Genomic DNA, 21605 nt, shown 5'->3' on the forward strand with positions numbered 1-21605 from the left:
TGCCTGTTTTTCCACAGGGTTACATAATACCAGGTGAAAGCTCTAATAAAGTATGAATTCAATACGTTGCAAGCTGTTGGAAATACAATAGCTCTGAGGAATCTATTGGTTATTTTTTGCTGCTAAACAAGTGTGGGGCAATTTCCATGTAATTGGTCATAAATGAAGTTGAATCCTTTACTTATCCTGTAAAATTGTAAAGGCGATTTGGGAATTTGTATGTTCTGAAAGTTAGAGCCATTAATAACAGGCAACTGTCAAATACAAGTCTGGAAACACTGTGTGGTACAAGGGATCCATGTAAAGAGGAGGCTGCACCTTATCTTTTTAACTTTGATAATTGTATTCTTGTTGACAACAGCTTATTTTAACTGAAATACATAGTTTAGGCACAAGGTGCTTTAAAATGAGATGAAAACTAGCTCTCTAAGTTTATCTCAGCTTTTAAAAAGCTCAGTGCTCTCTTAAGTTTTCTGTTGTCAGGTTGTGTTAAATTGAAGTAAGATTTAATCCATTGTGGACTTTTCTCAAGTCACATCTTGAAAAATACCAATTTTTCTCTCTTATCCTTCTACTTACTTTCAAAACAAAACTTTTCAGCTAATTTTGGTGCTGATATTTCCCCCCCAAGTATTTATTAACCAATATACAGATAAGAGTTACAATTCTGTCAAGTTTGCTTGACTAAAGCATGCTTTACACTTGATTTTAAAATAAATTAATATATAAGTTGTCTAAATCTCTGGAAAAGGCAAATGCACTAAAATTAGATTTGATGGAGAACTTAATAATTGCTATAAAGAATTATACCACAACATGGTTAAGTTCTGAATCTTCAGAAACTTCATGATTATTAATGAACTTTCATTCTCCACCTGGACTACATATTATAAATAATTTTTAAGGAAAGTTTTTTTGTCCTTCCTGAAAATCTTTTATAGTTTGGAAAACATTTTTCATACAAGCTATACTGTATAAAAATGTAATCAGAGAATTTAATGTTTGTTTTACCAGAGAAATTTTAATCTTTTTAGTTACATGCAGGGTTTTTTTTAGTTACATTTCCCTCTTCTGATTTTCTTACTGTAAAGCTGAATTAAAATTAAATAAAATGGTTGTAATCTCTTTGAAGACTGCTGTAACAATTAGATGTGTGCCAGAGATGAGTTTTTGGCATGAGATACCCTGAAAACTCAGGTTTGAACAAAGCTTATCCTGGAAGGGAAGTGCTGCTGTGACCTGAAGCCCTTGTGCTCAAGCTTAAAGTTTCTAGAGTGATTGACTTTTTACTACAAAAGATATAATCATACAGGAAGGATAGTCTAGCTTGAAGGTCACATGAAAAATAACCCCCCTGTCCTGTCTTCTGCCAGGACAAAGCACCCTGGAGAGCCTCCTTGGCTCAGAGCCATGTTACACATAGATATCAAGCTCTTAGAGATGGGACAAACATTCCCAAAGGTACTTAATCATTAACTTCTCACTGAAATAAATGTGGGCTTGTACTATCCTTGTTATTTATTCATGTTTCAATAAATCAATCCCTTAATATTTTGTATTTATCTTGAACTTTCTTAATGTTTACTAAATGGTGTACGTTGGATGCTGGGACTGTACAGAAGAGCCTGCTGGCTGTGTCATGAAGAATGGGTCTCAACCTTAGAAGCTGTAATACAAAACAACATCACTTTTATAACAATTTACTTGTAACTCAGAACTGGGCCTCAGCCTCTAAAGGCTATCTCAAACTCACTGAGACTGGAACAGATTCCTAGTTAACTGGTATTTCAGATTAAAGGTAAGGAAAACTTGTGTGGGGTTTTTTTGGTTTGGTTTTTTTTTTAAATCACCTCTCCAGGTACAAAGACACAGCTTTACTGTGGAGGAAGTGGCATAAGCAGATCACTGGAGCTCAGAACTGGTATATGTTCAAGCCTGTGCTCTCCTCAGGAGGGCTGGCAGTCAAAGCAGTTCTGCACAGCACTGAAACAGCTTCGCCCAGCTCAAAATTGCACTTCTGAAGCAAAGGTCAAGCTGGTTTCCTGCAGTGAGTCAAGCTTCATTTAAAAAGCAGAGGTTAGCTCTGTATAAAACCAGACTGGAGACATTCCACCCACTAAATGTTGATAATAGAACCAAAACAGAGCCAGATGTGTGTGCATGGTGCAGCTGTTCCATGCTCAGGGCCTTGTTTCTTCTCCTCCTCTGCTCCTGTGGCAGCACAGCAAGTGCTGAGGAGATGACCATCTTTTTTTTGAATCATTCTAGTTACCACAGAGGAGGAGGAGGCTCCCAGAAGGCATTACAGGCCAGCTTAGGACTTTGCTCTCCTGCCATTAAGTACACAAATGTAGCTTCTACTAAAGACTGCAGACAGAGGTTAGCAAGTTATGAACTGAAGGCCGTACACACCTGTACTAGAAAGTATTTGTTATTCTCTACACAAAATCACTCCTTGCTGAGGTAGTAGGAAACAGAGTTTCCTTGTGTAAAATCCACTCCCCGTTCCCAGCAGGGTCAAAAGTATACCAGTTTAAAGAACAACAATATTTTATTTAATACAACAGGGTTTTTTTTTAATATATTTACACAAAACGTGCAAAGTAAATTTTTTTGAGAGGAAAAGAATGCATTTCATTGCAAGAGTAACCATAGGTAAACCAGATCATGCTGAAATTGGAATCTCCTAACTCAGTAACAGGGCATTCAGCATCTTGGCCCCTGAACATTGCACTGTACAGGGGAGCCCAACAGCAAGTGAGGGGTAGAGTAACTGTCCAAGACTGCTATTTCTGTATAACAAAGTGTGACACTGGTCTCTGCAGTAGTTAGATGGACAGGCCTGTGCTTATGGCAGGTAAACTGTCTCCCAAGATAAACTGGAAGCTACAGTTTATATGTAGGTCATGCACATCAGGTTTAGGCCTTCAGGAAGCACCATGTAACAGCTGGAGTACTTGCAAAGTGATATGTTCCATAGCTTCTAAGGATCAGAAACTTTTGCCAGCTTACTTAATTATTTGTAAGTAATTACTAATGAGAACGAACCTTAAATCTCTTCCAGCTACCACATTATAGCTTTTTGCACTTTTACCTGTAGTATTTCAAGTGATGCAACAAGTGGGGCAAAACTAAGAGTTAAAGAGTTGACAAGAATTCCATGTTGAACAACAAAGCTAAAAAACCACCAACCACAAACCAAACCACACCACAAACCCCAACAATCAACATGTTACACTCAACTCCACGTTTGCTATAACCAAGATAAATGCAAGATACTGAAGAGAACGGGGTATTGCACACCTTCAGTGCTGATGGTGCAGAATTTAAGTTTTGGACCCCACTGTAGTGGTAACTTCATATGAAATATTTGGAGTTGTCTGTTGGTCTATTTACTGTTCTTACAGAATCTATGTTTTTGTATTGCATTAATCAACAGGTAGAAAACTAACAATTTTCTTTTAGAATAAGGTTTTTACAGAAGCTTACTTGACCTTTGTGACTGATTCAGAACTGTTTCAAGGAGTTAGAGGTTTTCTTTAAAATACCATACCACTGCAACAAGTTTTTCCACCTTGGTGGGAACATGTTATACTGCAAAATGGGAACAGGTATAACCATTTGTAAAGCACTGAAGATAAAGAGCTGGTGTGTGGTTCAGTTTATATTATTTACTCAACATGTAATCGTAGTCCATTCTTGTAAGACTTACTTTCTTAGATTACTAGAAAGGGAAGAATAAATTTTATAAACACCAGTGATTACATAACCTAAGGTATCCCTCCTACCCCAGTTTATATATTTCAACTGTACAGCAGAAACTACCAAAGAATTTCTCATCACATTCAGAGAACATTGTTTATGGATACTGCTTCAGTAGTGCATTAATTTGTTGGCACCTTTTTCATGTAACAAGAGTAAGAGATTGAACAATTCAGAAGTTTTCTGAAACGGCAATCCTTAGCAAAAGGAGTGAGACTCACTGTATGTTTTACAACATGTTTGAGTTATACCTAGAGCTGGGATTGGTCATTTTGAGCTCTTAAGAATCGCTTCTCTTTAGGTTTTTCTAGGAAACTTCCATTTTCTTCACCTTTCCCATTCCTTTCCCAGCAACCTGAGGGGACAGCAGGAAGCCTAGCAGACACTGTTTGCTCAGAATTGCATCAATAAATCCCGTCTTCCAGGAAGCAGGGTAATGAAAGAACAACTTGCTACTTCTACAAAAGGGGTCAGTGCATGAAACTACTTTTGCCACTTGGCAAAAATCACTAGTAAAATGCTCAGCTGGCACATGGCCCTTGGCTGGCATCATCATTTAGCACAAGTGATCTTTATCTAACAAGTACAAACCTGAAAAATTAAAATCTTCATTCAGTTAGCAGAGAAAGATACCTATGCAACAAAATACTGAAGATTATTTAAACAGGATTATCTAAAAAAACCTCTGAAACCTAGCAGATACAAGTTTTGTTTGCATTTAAAGATAGAGATAAGTATACTTTAATTCAGATTTATAATGCTGAATATACACTTCTATCTTATGTTCTAGTAAAAATCTAAGCTCTCGTTGTGAGTCTGCAGAACAATCTGTGAGTTTGCAGAACATAATAGTCTTCAGTATATAGCAGCTTCAGTATGAATACTGCTTCACTTGTTAAAAACCAAAATCACCTGTTAGCTGACACCTGACACCAGTGAGCACACACACACTGGGCATTTTCTAGGTAAAACTAGTAACTGCTAAAATGTATGTTGAGTCCAGCTTCGTACAGCCCTAGTGGTTACAATGCAACAATTTGAGCAGAGGATTTATTTAACAGAGTTAAAGGAGTGCTTCCAGCCCAGCCTGTCATCACAGCAAACTGCCAATAGATACAGTTAGTATGCATTTTTGTCCTTTCCATATTATGTTTAGCTGGGAAATAACATCACACCTCCTAACTGGAATTACTCATTGCTATGCAAAAGCCCCATCATTGTCAAGAGTTACCAGCTCCAAGACATTCAATGTTCTGGCTTCTTAGTAAGGTGCAGTGAGCCCACAAAAGGCACTTGATACCAGTTACATACAACAGTTTCACTTTAGAATAAAGGAGACTATAATAAAAAGACTGGTCATGTAAACACACTAAATTTGGCAAGGAAACTTAGTTAAGACCAAGCTAGTGTTACCAGATAACCTGCAAGTGTGCAAAACCATGGAGAATGTTCACTTATCTTGATGCTACAAGCTAAATCCAGACACAGTCAGGTGCTGAGCATTATTCCTTGCTTCAAAGTAAGAGGTATCAGTTTCATCATCCGCTGAGGTATAAATGGCATGGTTTGATTCTGCAGATTATCCCAGTCCACACTGTGAAAGAGGGGGTGATGTTTCAGCTCTGGAACAGAAGTTCACATAAGCATTATAAACTTCCTCATGGCCGAGCCCCATAGGCACTTTGTTCCCTTATGCATAACTGGCACTAGATTTGCTCTATATTCCTTTTTAGAAATTCATAGAAGTGCAAATTGCAATTGGGCTTTGATTACCCCCAACCTCAGTGGCATCAAAACTGTTGTCCTGCCAGCTAGCTGCCTTCCCCTATCCAGGGAACCTGTTCCACACAGAGTGGATCAGAGGTGTCCCAGAGACATTTCTCATGCTGGGGCGCCAGACAATTTCTAAGCATCACTTCGAAGTCTGTTTATAATTTTACCAAAGTTCTGTGCTGAGTAGACATGTGGGAGTCACTCCCACCCATCACCACTCCAGGTCCTCTTTCTTTTGCTATCTCATGGATTTCATTACCTCCTCTGCTTTGCACAGTCCCCTTTGGCCTAACACCAGACACAGAAGTCTAAATGCCCTTATGGTGAAGTTACCACAGACCACCAGACTTCACTTTCTCAGCCCAAAGATGGGATAACTAACCAAGCTGCCAGACTTCTGACTCAAGGAGAACTCCCCTGCCCTGTCCATTCTGACCACAAGGTGACCTCCTGGCACGCAGGTTCTGATATGAATTCTGCATAACATGGAAATACCAGTCCCTGATGAAAATGACTTTCCTACTTTGGTTCAATCCAATAAAACACCTTTTCATCTAACTGGGATACAAAGCCATGATTTTATCACCTGCACCACAAAAATCAAAAGCAAATAGCAAAAACAGGGCAGGTGAAAAAAATTAGAAAAAAAAAAAAATCACATTTGAACAAGGTGGAAGTTTGATGAAGACACTCATTACAAATGTTACATCTAAGCACATACCACAGGCTTTTAGCTGATAGACAGTAAGACATTAACATTTATTATTTCTGCATTTCCTGAACAAATACAACATAACATTAAAAGTTTATTTTAGACAAAAGGCAGAGTGAGTCTTTTATCTCCTTCTAATGGCTTCAGCAGCCACACAAGCAGCAGGGCATTGCACAGATCCACTATCTCAGAACTGTAGGTAGTTCTGCTCTTAAAGTTCTCATGCACCAGAAGCTGCCTTTGGCCAAGAAGGTAAAACCAAACTTCTTTGTCTCTTCCCAAGATATTCATGTGTACCACAGCTGGCACTCAACTCCTGCTCACAAGACTGAAGAGAGGAGCAAAAACCAACCAACACCAGATATTAGTGTTGTCTACCAAAACCTGCTTTAAAGCTGCTTATCTGGAGAGATTGAACTCATAGAAGCATAGCAGTAGGACATGACACAACTGGGGTTTCTCAGTAAGTAAGGCTTCATGCTATAGCAATAAAAATGGAGAGCATGTGTTTTGGGGAGGGGAGAGAAGAGGACAGCAATGGAAACTTAGGTACAACGAGAAAAACTTAATGGTTGTCCTGAAAACTACTCAGTCAACTTCACGTCAGTGGCCTATAAACTGGACAAAGAGATCAGATCCAGTTATAAGGCTTGACAAAGAATGAATTTCCAAGAATTTCAGATCGGAAGAAACCATTATGTGACTTAGTTTAAATTTCTTTCCTTGACAGGCAATTGGATTTCACTCCAAAATCCAGGAGTAAAGGCAATAACTTGTGTTTGACTATAACACCTTCAAACTGCTTTTTGGGAAACATTAAAGCCACAGAATTTTCTGTTGACATCATGACCTTCGTTTACACTCATGTGCCTCCTCTAATTTGATCTGGCCTGGTTTTAGCTTCTAGCGTTTTAATCTCTTTATGAGTAAGAATTTCCATAGTCATTTCCTTCTCTATTGATTTCTTGCATGGTTCTCTCATAAGATTTCTTCATCTATTTCCAAAACATCTCACTCTAAGCTTCCTTCATGTTATCAGGTTTTCTTATATAACATAGTCACTGTTAACAACGACAAACATTCAAGTCCTTCTAAAAGGGGAAAAAGAAAATATATGTAGACTTTGTATAGTATATATTGTCCAACTCCTCTATGCATTCAAAGACAGGCTGATTCCTAAGTAAAAACTTCTTTGAATTAACTGTTGTAGGAGGATCCTCTCCCAAACTGGAGCCAAAACAGGCTTTTAATCAAGGTTCCCAAAATCATTTAGGTTAAGAACTCCAAGTTAGAGTTAGATAAGAGAGAACTTTGGTACGTCAGATGTCAAACACTAAACATGCACTAAATCTAATTAGGCATTGAAGTTTATTAGTCTAAGTTTCAGGAGGAGGACATCACCACTGAAATTTGCAATTAGTTGCAAAGAACACAATTTTAATACTAACCTTTCAGTCCAGCTCTTTGTAGTGTCAATTGTTAGAAGAATATCTATTGCATTTTGGGCATTATCAGACAGCTTTTCTTCACCCTCAGGCCAGGGAATATCTACAGACAAAGATGCAGATGAGTTGGTAACTCAAACTGTAAAACAAATATTGGAAAAACATAGTTACCCTGATTACTGAAACAGATTACCTCTTTTCAAAATATTTTGGAAAACCTGTGCTGGTGTTTCATCATTAAAAGGTGGAATTCCAGTTAGAAACTCAAACAGACAGACTCCGAGGGCCCACCAGTCTACAGCAGAACCTGATAAGAGAAACCCAGCTCATTACACTTACACAAATATTTGCAAAGACTTGAAGATTAGCCATGGCAGAAATTGAAGAGTGTTTAAATTCTACAAATTTCTTGAAAATGAAGGAAGAGACAAAATAAGTTGTATTTAATATTCATGCAGATTAAAAATACATTAAAGGTTTTTTTAAAGCCACTCTGCTTCTTAATTCATTATAGATAACACTGGGTTTACTGATAAAAGCTAGGGGACTCTTATTAACAATCTAATTATGAACTCCCATCAGAATCCAGGAGCTGACTTCTCCAAGAGATTGTTTTGTGACAAGAAACAGCTGCCTAATGACTGCTCTAGACCTGGCTCCATGTTGTAGCCTGTATCTTCCTCTCAGTTCTTTGAGAAGATTCCAAGAATTCAAACTATTGAACATAAGTTTTCATTTGCCTAAATTTATGTGAATATCTTGAAGACGACTTACAGAGATGAGGCAGCACACAAGATGCTGGAATTGCTTTTCATTGAATTGAATTGATTAGGGTAATGTGTAATTCCTAGCTATCTCTTCTTTGTTATGAAATAGTTTTGGTTTTCCACATTGCAGGGAGGGTTTTTTTTGTCAATCCCATTTTAATAACCCACACAACACAACCCAGCAAAGCAATCCCAGGCACCGCTGCATGCATTCTAAGCCTTCTGCATCTTTGAGCCATGCCCACTCCACTGGATAAAGAACAGATGCCAGAATAGATGCTGTAAAACATCATCTTTGAAAGGCAGTAAGTCTAATTGCTCTTGGATTTTTTTGCATATAAAAACATTAAGACGCCTCTAAGTTCAGAAAACAAATGTTTTGAGCCATTTCACGAGGATTACTGTTAAGTTTCGAGATGCTGAAAAGCAAAATGTTTAACTAGTAATCTAATGCACTTTTAGCAACTTGTAACAGCAGTAAGAGTGGCCCACCAAGCCAAGCACATTGCAGCAGTGAGATCACACTCACACTTGTTAGACTACTTGGATGTTCAGTTAAAACACTCCCAGGTCCAGTCAAAGTCTAATAAGATCACAACTCTGAACAGTGTAGTAACATTTTCAGCAGGGATTTTTTTCTACACGAAGTTTAACTAAGATTAGATTTACTACCACCATATCTCTGCTAAACGTGATGCAAGGAACAGCATGAAGTTATGTCAGGGGAGGTTTAGATGGGATATTAGGAAAAAGTTTTTCACCCAGAGGTGGTTGGGCACTGGAAGAGTCTCCCCAGGGAAGTGGTCACAGCACCAAGTTCAAGATAGAGTTCAAGAAGTGTTTGGACACTGCTTTCAGGCACAAGGTGTGATTCTTGGGGTGTCCTGTGCAGGGCCAGGAGTTGGACTTGGTGATCCTTTTGGGTCCTTTCCCAACTCAGGATATTCTATGATTTGAAGCAAGAAAGTAGAAATATGAGGTCTTGAGCATCTGAGCCCTCTTCACCCGTAGATAAAGTAAATCAGACTGACTACATAACCTAAAAGAACGAGAAAAGTGCCTCTGGCTTACCTCCACAGTTTCTTTAAGAATGCTGACTTTCCTTCTGAAGGTATACGCTTACATGTATGATTTCTGTAGCTTAGTCACCCTGACACTGATGTTTCCTGAATCTGTGTGGGAGCATCACACATTTTATGTGGATGCTATTGGACATGTCTTTCTATATAAGAACATTGTTCACCCAAACAATGTTCTTGGAAATTGTGATCTAATTATACTTTGACTGTTCAGTTATGCTGAACCTTCATTCCTGCACAGAATATAGAAAACTCACCAGAGATCACAGTCCCTGCATATGAAAAGACAACGAAGTAAGAATATTATAATTATTAAAAAAAAAAATAAATCTAACAAATATAAACATCAAATATCATGTGTGATTCTCTGAAAGCATTGGAATGCAGGTTTTTTCTTAAGGTAGTAACTCCACAATAAAGAAAGATGGCAATGTTAAATCTAAGTTAGAAACAAAATAAAATAATTCTGTAACATGATTAATTTCGGATTAAAACTACATTTACAGCAACTCAACAACACAGGAAGTGTTTAGTGAGGGAAAATTTGGAGTTCCAAAGCCAGATAACCGTAGCTTCACAGAAGGTAATGGGTAATGGCAAAAGCTAAGCACTAACTATTTTTGAAAAATTCACTATCTTATTACTTGAAGGGTTTTCAGTTCTAGAGACACTCAGGAATGTAAATACGTCACCTTTCAAGTACTGACAAATGGCTGGTTTGTCTTACCATGAGGCTTTGTCAAAAGAAGCTCCGGTGCCAGGTAGTCTGGGGTCCCTAGGATGCGTTCACCTTCTACTGGGGCAGCTCCTCTTCTTACACTCTTCGGAGTCCGATATGGTGTGCCAGCATCCCCCTGACGAGGTGTCTTAGAAGATGCAACAAAGATTTCAGATGCCACACAAAACCAGCTGAGAAACTCCCATCTCCAGGTTTAGTAATGGATATAATAGTTGTTACTCAAGTTTAAGTCAAGAACACGTCACAAAATATTCCCTAAAAAGTACATGTAAAATGTGCTTCCATTGCTTTATCTCAACAATCTTGAAGCATAAAGTTAAAATGCCTATTCTTCAAGAAACTTATCTCTAAGTTCTTCCTCCAGTGTAAGTCCACAGCAGCTATTACTCTTTACATCAATCTTTGTAATAGGCTTGTAACTGGCACTTGACAGTATACATTACACCATCACTTTTACAAAGACAAAAAAAAGGAAAATAGTGGGCAGAGTGGCAGCTACTAGCAGCTGAACAGCATTTACAAACTGTCTTGGGAGGGGTGCAGGATTAAAAAAGAAAAAAAAAAATAATCAAAGACTTCCCATTACATCAGAAAACCTGTAACCTGCTCAAAGGAAATACCACACTGTACTAAAAGTAGAATGAGACAAAAATAGCACAGGTTTTTTTATCAGTTCACTGTAACAGCAATGGATTTCTCAAAGAGATCAACAGTCAATGCATTTTGAGCCACAGGCAAACCAATGAATAGTTATTACTAAACTCTTACAGAAATTATAAATTTGGCCATGTAAGTGCAGTAAGAGAAAGTCTGTCAAAATGACTTTTGTTGACAGGCTATCTCAAACTACTTGAGTTTTCCCTAAATTTACAACTGAAATAATTTCAGGTTGCTAATGTTTAACGCACGCACAAAGTTCCCACGTGTCTCCTTACCTACCTGATAGGTCTGATATGGCCTTCCTTTCTGTGACGGAGTGATAGCTGTTGGGTAAGAGCCACTACAAGCGGGTGAAAGATCCATTATATCTAAAGAAGCCATGCTACACGGCTCAGATACATTGGACATATTAATTGGACTATTATAACTTCGAAAAACAACAGCGCCTTTTTTTAAGAGACTCAGAGCTTCCATCATCTTTTCTGAAGGAGGAGATACTGTGTTAAGGTAAGCTCCTTCCCCGTGTTTCTGGTCATTATCCTTTTCATGATGTAACAGCTTGCAGTCCTGGAGTGTATGTGCTTCCTCTCCACTTTGTGAGGCATCTTGGGACTTTGGTGATGTTATCAGCACACCTTCAGGTTTTGGCTCCTCAAAGGAGAGGTCTTTAACACTTTTGTCCAAATCTAAAAGCTGCTTTTCTAAATGGCTTTCTGTAACAGACATGTCGGTAAATACATCAGAATCTGCACTGAGGATTCCTAAAGGTTTTTCATCGTCGGTGTCTAAATAACTTGAGTTCATGTACTCCTTTTCATCATCCTTTCTGTAGTCTGCATCCAGATCACACATAAGATTTTTGGCTATAGTTGGAGTAAGTGATCTTTCTGTTTGCTGGTTGCTAATAGAACGCTTAACTTCCTCCTCACTTTTGCAGGTGTCACGTGGGCATCCATCATTACAGAGCACTAAGGACTGAATTTCTGTTGTCAAACCCGTCCTATTGTTTGCTGCAAATTCTGAGATCTGACAGCCACGCTTATATTCTGCATTGCTTTTTTAACATAGTTAAGTTCCTGACAAGGACTGGTATCAACTAATTCAAAGCCTCTTTTAACACCTGGCTTTTCAAAAATTTCTTCCTCTTTGAAAGGCTCATTCTGCCTTGAAGATGACTGTTGTGGATTGGAAGTTTCTGCTGTTTTATCAGTTATCTTTCTTTTATTTACACACACGTTTTCTTCCCAAGTCTTTTCAGAAATACTCTCATAAGCACACTGGACGTGAAGGGCATAGTAAGAAAATGTATCTGTTATATTCGAATGTTCACTTCCCAACTTCTGCCTACAGCCAGAATCATTTCTGACAATGGGAGAAACAGCAGACTCAAGTTCTTTTTTCTTTAAAACTTCAATACTTTTGCTATTTGTTAACTCAACGTTCGAAGGGACAGCTGACCCACTGTTATTTGTTTTGCACGTTGTAGAACTAGGTTCATCTTCACTGTGCTGCAAATGAGCATATGAAGCTTTAAGAATCAAGAAAAATAGGATTACAGTACTATAGAAATGTGTCTTTGAAATTCTTGATTTTCACTTCCATAAAGAAATGCAGATTTGCAAGCATTACTTATTCTAACCACTACTAGTGACAAACATGACATAACATTTAAAAATAAAAAAGTCAAAACCAAATTAAGGATAACCTGATAATTGGACTTTTCTTAAGAACATAAAATAAGCTTGCTAGAATATAGTAGAAAATGCAGTATTTTTAAATGCCTAAGGATGAAATACAGCAATTGAAGTTGTATTTGTCATTTTATGTTAAGAAGTTAAGCTACAGAAGTTTTCAGTTTCCAAGAAAGCCCAAAGCAAAGAACTCCATCATACTGCCCTGTGGCATATTACACTTCAGAGATGACAAAAGGAAAATCTGATATTACTAATATTTTGATAACACAATAATAAAACCAAGGCCTTGAGAAACAGACAGATAAAGAATTATATATTGTTTTAAATCTAAGTTTTTCTGTATGATCTAAATAAGAATTATGGCAAAAGACTACCTAGCAAAGCAGCATTTTCTTTTAGGTCTGGTATCTGTACAGAATTTCATTAACAGTTTAAAATAGGAGAAAGTATTTTGTATCAGCTACAATCACTGGTGTTAGGCTAGTTGATACAAAACTCTTCAGTAATAAAAAACTTTAAACTCTTTCGTTTTAACAGCTAGTAGAAGTTTGAAGTGTATTTTTTTGTTATTTTCCCAAGTTCTATGTTTTGAAGAAGTGATTTTGTCTGTATGCTAAGCAAATAAAGCTCTAGGGATAAGATCAACTTCCAAATGAGCCACTGCTCCCAGCATCACCCACCTGTGCAGGGCACAAACCACTGGTGGTCAGTGGAAGCCTTCCCTTTCACTGCTTTGCGGCAGTCTCTAACATCTGCTTCTCCTATTATGTTACACAGGACTAATGTTTGTTCGAAGAAAAAATTGTATCACTTTGATCCAAAATCCTACTCAACAAGAATTACAACCCCTGCTCCTTTCTCTATGCTTGAAATAAGTGTTAGTAAGTAGAGGAGATTTGCAGACACAAGTACAAACTAACTTTAATTTTTAGTGGGAAGATGAAACAGTCCTGACCTCTACATCTTTCTCCTGCCTGGGGCTGCTGCAGCATTCTGATTCCACATTGGACAGGTGTGTGTGTGACTCACTACTAACACTGGAAGTACCAAATCTCTTTCTTGACTGAAGTAGAGTAGGAGTCAAACTTCTTGCTGGCATCACAGGCGTTAATTGAGAATTATCAAGATCTTAAAGGGAAAAAAAATTCAAATGTTGAAAAAATTTGATACAAATTGACCGGTTTCACACTATGTCAAGCTTTCCATGACAACATAATTTCTCTTGTCATCTTTCCCACATAGTAAATTTACACCTTTTTTGAATTAGGGACTTGCCAAGAACGTAAAAGCAATATTACCAGCATAGTCATTTCTCATTTCAGTTTAGAAATGAGAAAGCAGCAAGAAAAGACAATTTAAAGGAAATCACTCATTGCTATATTAAATAATTTTCAATGAAAGTATGTCAAGAACTGACACTTTCTGTGGTGGTATTGAATTCAGCAGTTGTGATTTGAAAAAAAAACCACAAAAAACCATCAGAAGATGGCATAAGCAGTGTAGGTGAAAACATGTCAGAAGAAAAGCACTGGAGGAATGGCAGACACTGATAGTAGCACACCTTTTATGAAGTGGGTCCAAACTACTAACATAAAATTAAAAGACCACAACCTTAGAGCCAGAGTATTCCCTCAGCACAAGGCTTGGTATACTCACGTGTTTTGAATAATTTAGTTGAAAGAGGAGTATTTTCCTTCTGGACCATAGGTAAGGGAGAAACCACTCCACGCAAACTGTCAGATGATTGACTTGAATTGTGCGCTGGCATTTTCATTCCAACAGGAGAATACTAACAAGCAGGAAGAAACATAGTTAAAAATAAATGGAGTCTGAACAAACACTCAATCCAGAGCTGAGAATGTAACTTCACACAGTCATTATGATGTTTGCATTGGAGCTTGGCCATGCCCATTTACCAGACCTTGAAGCACAACTGATAGTCAGCAACTCAAAATATAGACCAATGTAATCACTTCAGAACTTTAAAGTACTAGAAATGTATAATAAGTCATTCTACCACCTGGCAGAAGAGATGCAAAAATAGCCTTATCACGCTGATTATTAAATTTAAGACAGTAAGTAAACTAAAAGAATTAAGTACTTCAAACACAGTGACAATTACTTACAAAGCCCAGAGAACTGATAAGAGACAACAATTGTCCTGGAGTACGTGAATAGTCCTGCTTTGGCTTTGCCATTGATGGTGTAGTAAGGATATCTATCATATTTATCTCTACAAACAGACAAAAAACAATCCCAAACAGGTCAGGTTTTCATTTTGCTATTAAAAAACGGCAAAGTTGCAGACATTTCCTTAAGTTTTATCAAGAGAAAAAAAAAAGTCATATGCACAACAAATATACAAAAGAAGACACCAAACCCAACTGAAGATGTACCTATACATTCTTACTCAACACAAGCTGTTTCTTCCTGTACATCCATCATAAAGTTATAGTTTATACACAGAGAAATTGTAAAAGTCCAAATTCTTTTCCAGTAGACTATGCTGGAAGTGTTATATTTTCTAACTTGATACCAGCTTTGGTTTTTAGGCATCAGTTCCAGCCTACGGCCCACAGATTAAGATGGTAAATTTGATTCAAAGCCTGCCATCTCTCCAAAAGACATCTCAAAAAAGCTACAGAAGAATTTTTCATAGGTGAAAATTCAACTTTAGATCCTTTTTTTTTTTGCTCACTAGCAGTAAGTAGGCTTATGGCTTCCATATCATGTTCAATTAGACACAATAATGTCTGCCATCAGAACATCACTTAAAGCAGTACCTTATAGAAAATACAGCACACTTAGGATTTTCCTTCATATTCTTAAAACAATGAACGAGAAACACCATAGACAACTCCGAATTTTGGCATTCCTTTAAATATTTAAAAAGGATGTACCCACCAGGAACTGTCTCAAAAAAACCTGAGCTGGTGCTGTGCAGCCTAAGTTTGGACAATCTGGCCAAGGGGTTGGAGTTACAAACTAGTTCAGAAACCAGCTATTCACATTAAAGACCTGAAGCCTATCACCTGTGCCAGGCAGTCATTTGACTATTCAACTATATTTACTGCTACTTGAAAAGAGCATGTCAAAGCACTGATTTAATCTTCTGTTATGGGCCCCTGCCCCTCACACTAATGTCTGCAATGCCTCAGCTAATTTATTGGAAATTCATATATACAAGGACTGAGAAACACCAACTGAAGGACAAAAGTAGTCAGAGAAACACCAAGAAAAAGCCAGAATTATTCGTTTACCCGCTGATTTCTCTCTGTGAACTTCAGAAAACTTTGAAATCCATACCCCTCAAGAGAAATGGTTCTAGATTATATTTCGTACAACCTTGTTGCAAAGAATAAATAGTTTATCTTCTGAAGTGCAATGTATAGAGCAGACCCTTTACTAGCATGTAGCTTATTGGTACTTGCCTGCTAGAAATGAGATACTTGTGCAAAATTTGCACTTATTATTGAAAGCTGCCCTCTACAGAGATGCAAACATTCAAGAATACAGAAATGTGACCCGAAAATACATTTTAATACAACCAAAAGTATACAGACAACTCTTACCTCTGTTCAGAGTAACTCTGGAAAGCCCAAAGTCTGTCAACTTTATATGGCCCTGATTAGAAATGAGCATGTTGTCTGGCTTCAGATCCCTGAAAAAATGAATATAGTTGAAGTCAGCAAAAAGACCACTGAGCAACATTAAGAAAGTCAAGTGACCAGAAACACTCAATACAAAACATTGGTTACAGCTGTTTCTCAGTAACATCTCTTACCCAGCAGAAGATTCCAGTTAGAGGAATACACCAAAACAACTAAACATATCCAGCACTAAACACGGTATGAACATCTCAGGCCTTGTAAAACCTCTATGTATGTCATCAAGAGCTGCACATTTGTGTTTCAGCGGGTTTAACAAATGTTTTTCCTGAGTACCACTATAATAACTTACTAATGTGCAGCTCCTACAAGTGACAAGCAAACCTCCAGTGACAGTTTTCAGGTGTGTTCTCCGTACCACTGCTGAATGCAAAAAGAACTCTCACTACAGGGGGAGCCTTTGGGTAGTCAGTGTCCCTTTGTCCACAGTTACATGTTTGCAGTACCCAGAGGTTCCCTGAACTAACACAGCTGCTGATACACCTCTGGACTGGCAAAGAGCAGGCAGGGGAGAGCAGTGTGTATTTGTCTGCTCAGCACATACAGACAGATTTTATTTTAGGAGTTGTTTCATGGCATTGCTGCAGTGCACACACGCAAAAAGAGCTTCCAGAAGCTCTAGCAAATGAGGCAGCTGTGGTAGCTGTTACAATACAGTGGTGATTGGTTATGTGATAGAGTGAAGAAATTAAAAACACAAACTACCACATACTTATTTGTAAGGGGAAAAAAAAAATTTACCTGTGGATTATCCCGTGCCTGTGAAGATAGTCAAGGGCCAATGCTGCTTCAGAAATATACTTAACAGCCATTTCTTCATCAAAATATCCATAAATATGGAGAAGAGATTTGACATCTCCTCCAATAAGGTACTCCATCACCTGCCATTCAACCATTTTAAATTTTAAATTTAAAATACATTTCAAATTTGCAAGTATCAAAATACAAAATACCTTTCACCCATAGAAAAATATTATTTTAAGGAGTAGAAGCTGATAGACGCTGGCTTGTGCAAACTTGATTTCCCACACAATACTTTTCACTTGGATGAAATAATTAAGGCTTCAAATGACAGAACATGAAACATTTTCTTTTAATAGATAATTTGCTTATTTTACTTGCCTAGGCTACTCTCAGAAGTTAATTTAAAAGCTGACTACAGTAGTTATTTGAGAGTTGACTACAGAAAGAGTTCTATATTATAGAAAATGAAATGCAGAGCATTCCTGTGAAACTCAAGGCCTGAAGCCAAAGATCACTTTGTTCTATACAAATCAAAGTATCTCAATATTTGATTTTGCAAGTATTTATACACAATACTAAATACAGACCTGAGCCTTGCGAAAAAAGTACAAATTGCCAGAAATGTATACAGTGACAGCTACTGTGCATTTAAGACAGTGGCTAAAAAGAACACACACATCCAAAAAACATTATGCAAACAGAGACATTATTATGGCCCAGGTCATATTCAAGATAAAAGACAGCAAGGCTTCAGAAACTCACTCTTTGAAGATAAGAATGCATTTATGGGGTTTTGGTTGGGAAATCTCACCAGTACTTAGATTCCAATATACAATACTCTACCATATATATATATATATACATACACACAGTCACAGACATGACTAGCATTTCCTTCACAAGTCCTCCACCCTGAAGTCCTCTACTGCATGAAGCAGTTCAGAGATTCCAAAAAAAGAAGCCTTTGTTTACACTCCAAATGCATTGTAGGAGGAGTGCATAGCAACCTCCCCTCAGAATTTCATCAAACTGTTGGCTGTGTGTGCTTACAGCAATCGAGACAAATTATGCCAGACCCTTTGCAGACAGCCTGAATCCATAGGACCTTATGTGGGAGGTCCTCATACACAAGTCCTGCTGTGCTCCACAGTGCTCCACGTAGACTAGCACTCGGTTTTGCCACTCAGTCATCCTCTTGTCATGTAGGCCAACTACCACAATGAATTTTGAGCACAGGTAACAGGTAAAACAGATTTCCTTTAAGTGAGCCATGGAGAGTCTTTCAGTCATTTGGATTCTGCTTGAACAGAATGGTTTCTTGTTTTCCCTAAGATTTCTACATATTTCTAAGACATATTAGCTATTAGAAAAGCTTCTCCTGCAAAAAAGGGGGAATGTGGGTGAAAAGGTATCAGGGGAAGAGAAATATTTTACTTGTTGAACCATTCTGAGAAAGAAGAAAGTAAAAGTAACTAAGGAATACCCACTCATTACCATAAAAATATGTTTCTAGATATCGCTACAGTTCACACTCCATTTTCAAGACAATCATAAAAAAACACAGAAATTTTTTTACTCACTAAGTAGATGTTATTAGCTGACTGAAGTGAGTAGTATAAGTGCACAATGAAAGGACTTTTACTGAGAGCCAATGCATCCCTCTCTGCCTGGACCTGGTGAACCATGTTTTTGTTGATCATGTCTGCTTTTTTCATCACCTGAAAAACAAAACAAAATCAAGTAGACAAACATTCTTTTATTTGCTCAACCCGCAGCTCTTCAGCCAATTAATTTATCTCTATACTTAAAACCTGCATATATGAAACAGATCTGTGACTTCATATACAGAGAGAATTTTAAACAACAGGTTATTAGACAACCATTTCCACTGCTCTCCTAATTCAGTCCTGAATGCAAATGACACTACCAAGATTTACTGCAATTGCATACACTGGAAAATAAGTGTTTAGGCTGCACGTGAAATTAAGCTGCACTGAATTAACCCTCTCATCCACAGTACACAACTCAGAACCATGAAACTGTTCAACACTTAGATTGGCACTTGCTGACCAAGTCTTTCTTCAGAAGCTGAGATAAAAGACCAGAGACTGAAAACAGAGTGCAGCAGTAAGCCATCCCATCTTGGTATCCTCAAGTGCAAGACTGCAACTATTCCAGCCTCTAATTCTTAACTTTGCAAAGAAAGCAAGAAAATTGTAAATTTTAAATTAAAAAAAAATTAAGTCACACACAAAAAAATATTTGTTTCTTTGGGAAGAAGCCTTGAAGGTACGCAACTTATCACAAAGAAATAACAAGCTGAGTCTGCTCAAATTTGATACTTTCCATGTAAATGTTGACCTTAGGTGTAAAAATATTTAGCATATATTAAATTCAGTAGTTTGAATAACCCATAAGTCTCTCTGCAGTAGGGGTAAAGGATTTCCACAAAAGCTTTTACGTCACAATACTTTCAATAAAATAGAGTATGATACTAAAGTAACACAACTGAACCACTCTATATGCAGCATCTAAACCACAGAAAATTATTTTCCATAGCTATCATCACTATTATCAAAGACGATAGCAAAAAAATTCCAAGACATCCACAGAATGCATAAAATTGCACTTTTATAACTATTGGCCTTAAAAAATATTTAGCACATGTTAAATGTTGTAGTTGTGAACTAGTCATAGACCTCACTGCAGTAATGATAAAGAATTTACAAAAATGCGTTGATCTCAAAATCCTTATAACAAAATAGTGTAAACAGAAACACACAGCTCTAAAGAGCAACATCTATTTTGCATGACTAGCTTTACGTTTCCTCTTCTTTGTGTACTACACAGCTTGTCATAATCCTTTTACTCACAAAGTCAGGCTCGCACAAATCACTGATAAAGTTTTTACTGCTGACAAACTTAGATCTTAGCCCTTTGTGTATAAACGTAGAAAACACGACAGGGTTTTTGTTTGTTTGTTTTTTTAATGCGTACTCGGCAACAATGTTTTTCATGATTTGTTCTCGTCACGCATCTGAGAGGCGGTGCTCTCACCCTCGGGCAGCTGTGGCTGAGGGTGCTCAGTTACGGCAGCTGATCACAAGGGAGAAGCAAAGCGCTTGGCGGGGCTTTTCCCGCAGTTCCTTCGACTCTTAAGGTACCTCTAAAAGCAGCTGTCATTACCACAGCCGCCCTGACCGAAGCCCCGGGGCCGCGATGAGGGCTGAGCACAGCCCTGCGGACGGCGCGAACCCAGGCACCGGGCAGTGCCCGAGAGCAGCTCCCCGAGAGCCGGGGGGGGCTCCCACGGCGTCTGCTCCCCCCGAGAGGCGGGGGGACCGTGCTGAGGGCCCGGCGCCTCCCTGCCCCGCCGGGACGCCCCCTTTCCACACGGGGTTACTCGTGAGCGGAGCCGGCAACGCCGCGACCCCGGGCGACCCCTCACCTTCACGGCATAGAGCCGGCCCGCCTTGCGGCCCAGGTACACCTTCCCGAAGGCGCCGCGGCTGATGGGCTTCACGATGGTGAACTCCTCGATGGAGGGGGGCCGGGGGACCTCGACGCGCCTCGGGCCGGCGGCTGTGACGGCGGCATCACCCCCCGGCTCCTCGGGCCGCTCCGTCCCCATAGCGCGCCCCGGCCCCAAGCCCGCCGCGATTCAAAGCGGCGCCGGCCCCGCCCCGCCCCGCCCGCGCCGTCACCAACGGGCCCACGGGCGCTCTCGCGAGACCCGCGCTGTTGTGCGCGGAGATTGAAAGCGGCCCCACAGCACCCGCCCTGCGGGGGGTTTAGAACAGCGACCAACGACCGGAGCTGTCAGCCGGCTAATAACTACTCGGCTTGTCATCTCGGTTTCCAGTTTGGAAACTCCACTTGCCATGAGCAGGTAGACTGCCCACTCTCCATGGGAAGCTTGAAAGTGTAGCAATTAACAGAACTTGGTGTGAGACATTAAAGAACTGGAAGATAATATTTATTTAGAAAGAAGCAACTGAATTTGGTCACACGTACTCATTTTCTCGTGTGCTTCACTCGCATCTGAGTTCAAGAGGCATTCGGACAACACTCACTCAGGCACATGGTGTGATTCTTGGGGTGTCCTGCACAGAGCCAGCAGTTAAACTCAACAATCCTGTTGAGTCCCTTCCAATTCATGGTACTCTATGATTCTATGATTTTCTCACACTTGCATACTTGATAGCTCCAAAAGCTGCGTCCAGATGGCACAACCAGGAGGGCTTGTGTGTCAGAGAACTCGACCCATCCTGTCCTTACTTGTGTCCTGGTGTTCTCTGGGTTGGTGGTGGCAAACCTCTCTGGGCAGGTCTTTTTGTGATTAGGAGTTAGATTAATGTGTTCTATTGCTTCCCTCTAGTTCCTGATTACTTCAGCTGCTATTAATCTTGGGCAAGGTTCCTCTGCGTTTTATTTGTGTCCTTACTTTGAGTATCTCCATGGCTACCATTCTGCCTCCCTGTTGTGACAGCAGGGGCAGGGATGGCATTTACAGTGTGCTCTGACCTTGTTGCCATTCCCCTGTTCCCAGAGCATAGGCCTTC

At 39.1% G+C, this 21605-nt stretch overlaps 1 protein-coding gene across 1 annotated transcript; it reads right to left on the minus strand.

The window, feature by feature from the left end:
- Positions 1–5135: 5135 nt before the first annotated feature.
- MASTL (microtubule associated serine/threonine kinase like) lies at positions 5136–20703 on the minus strand. Its single transcript, XM_032711308.1, is given in 15 exon segments — positions 5136–5307; positions 5310–5384; positions 7696–7712; positions 7714–7795; positions 7886–7999; positions 10266–10404; positions 11217–11992; positions 11995–12445; positions 13587–13759; positions 14288–14420; positions 14758–14864; positions 16204–16292; positions 17041–17180; positions 18624–18761; positions 20492–20703. Coding segments are annotated over 15 exon segments (2697 nt in total). The 5' UTR covers positions 20675–20703; the 3' UTR covers positions 5136–5227.
- Positions 20704–21605: the final 902 nt, after the last annotated feature.

This window comes from Chiroxiphia lanceolata, chromosome 1 (genome assembly GCF_009829145.1).
Source record: "Chiroxiphia lanceolata isolate bChiLan1 chromosome 1, bChiLan1.pri, whole genome shotgun sequence".
NCBI lineage: Eukaryota > Metazoa > Chordata > Aves > Passeriformes > Pipridae > Chiroxiphia > Chiroxiphia lanceolata.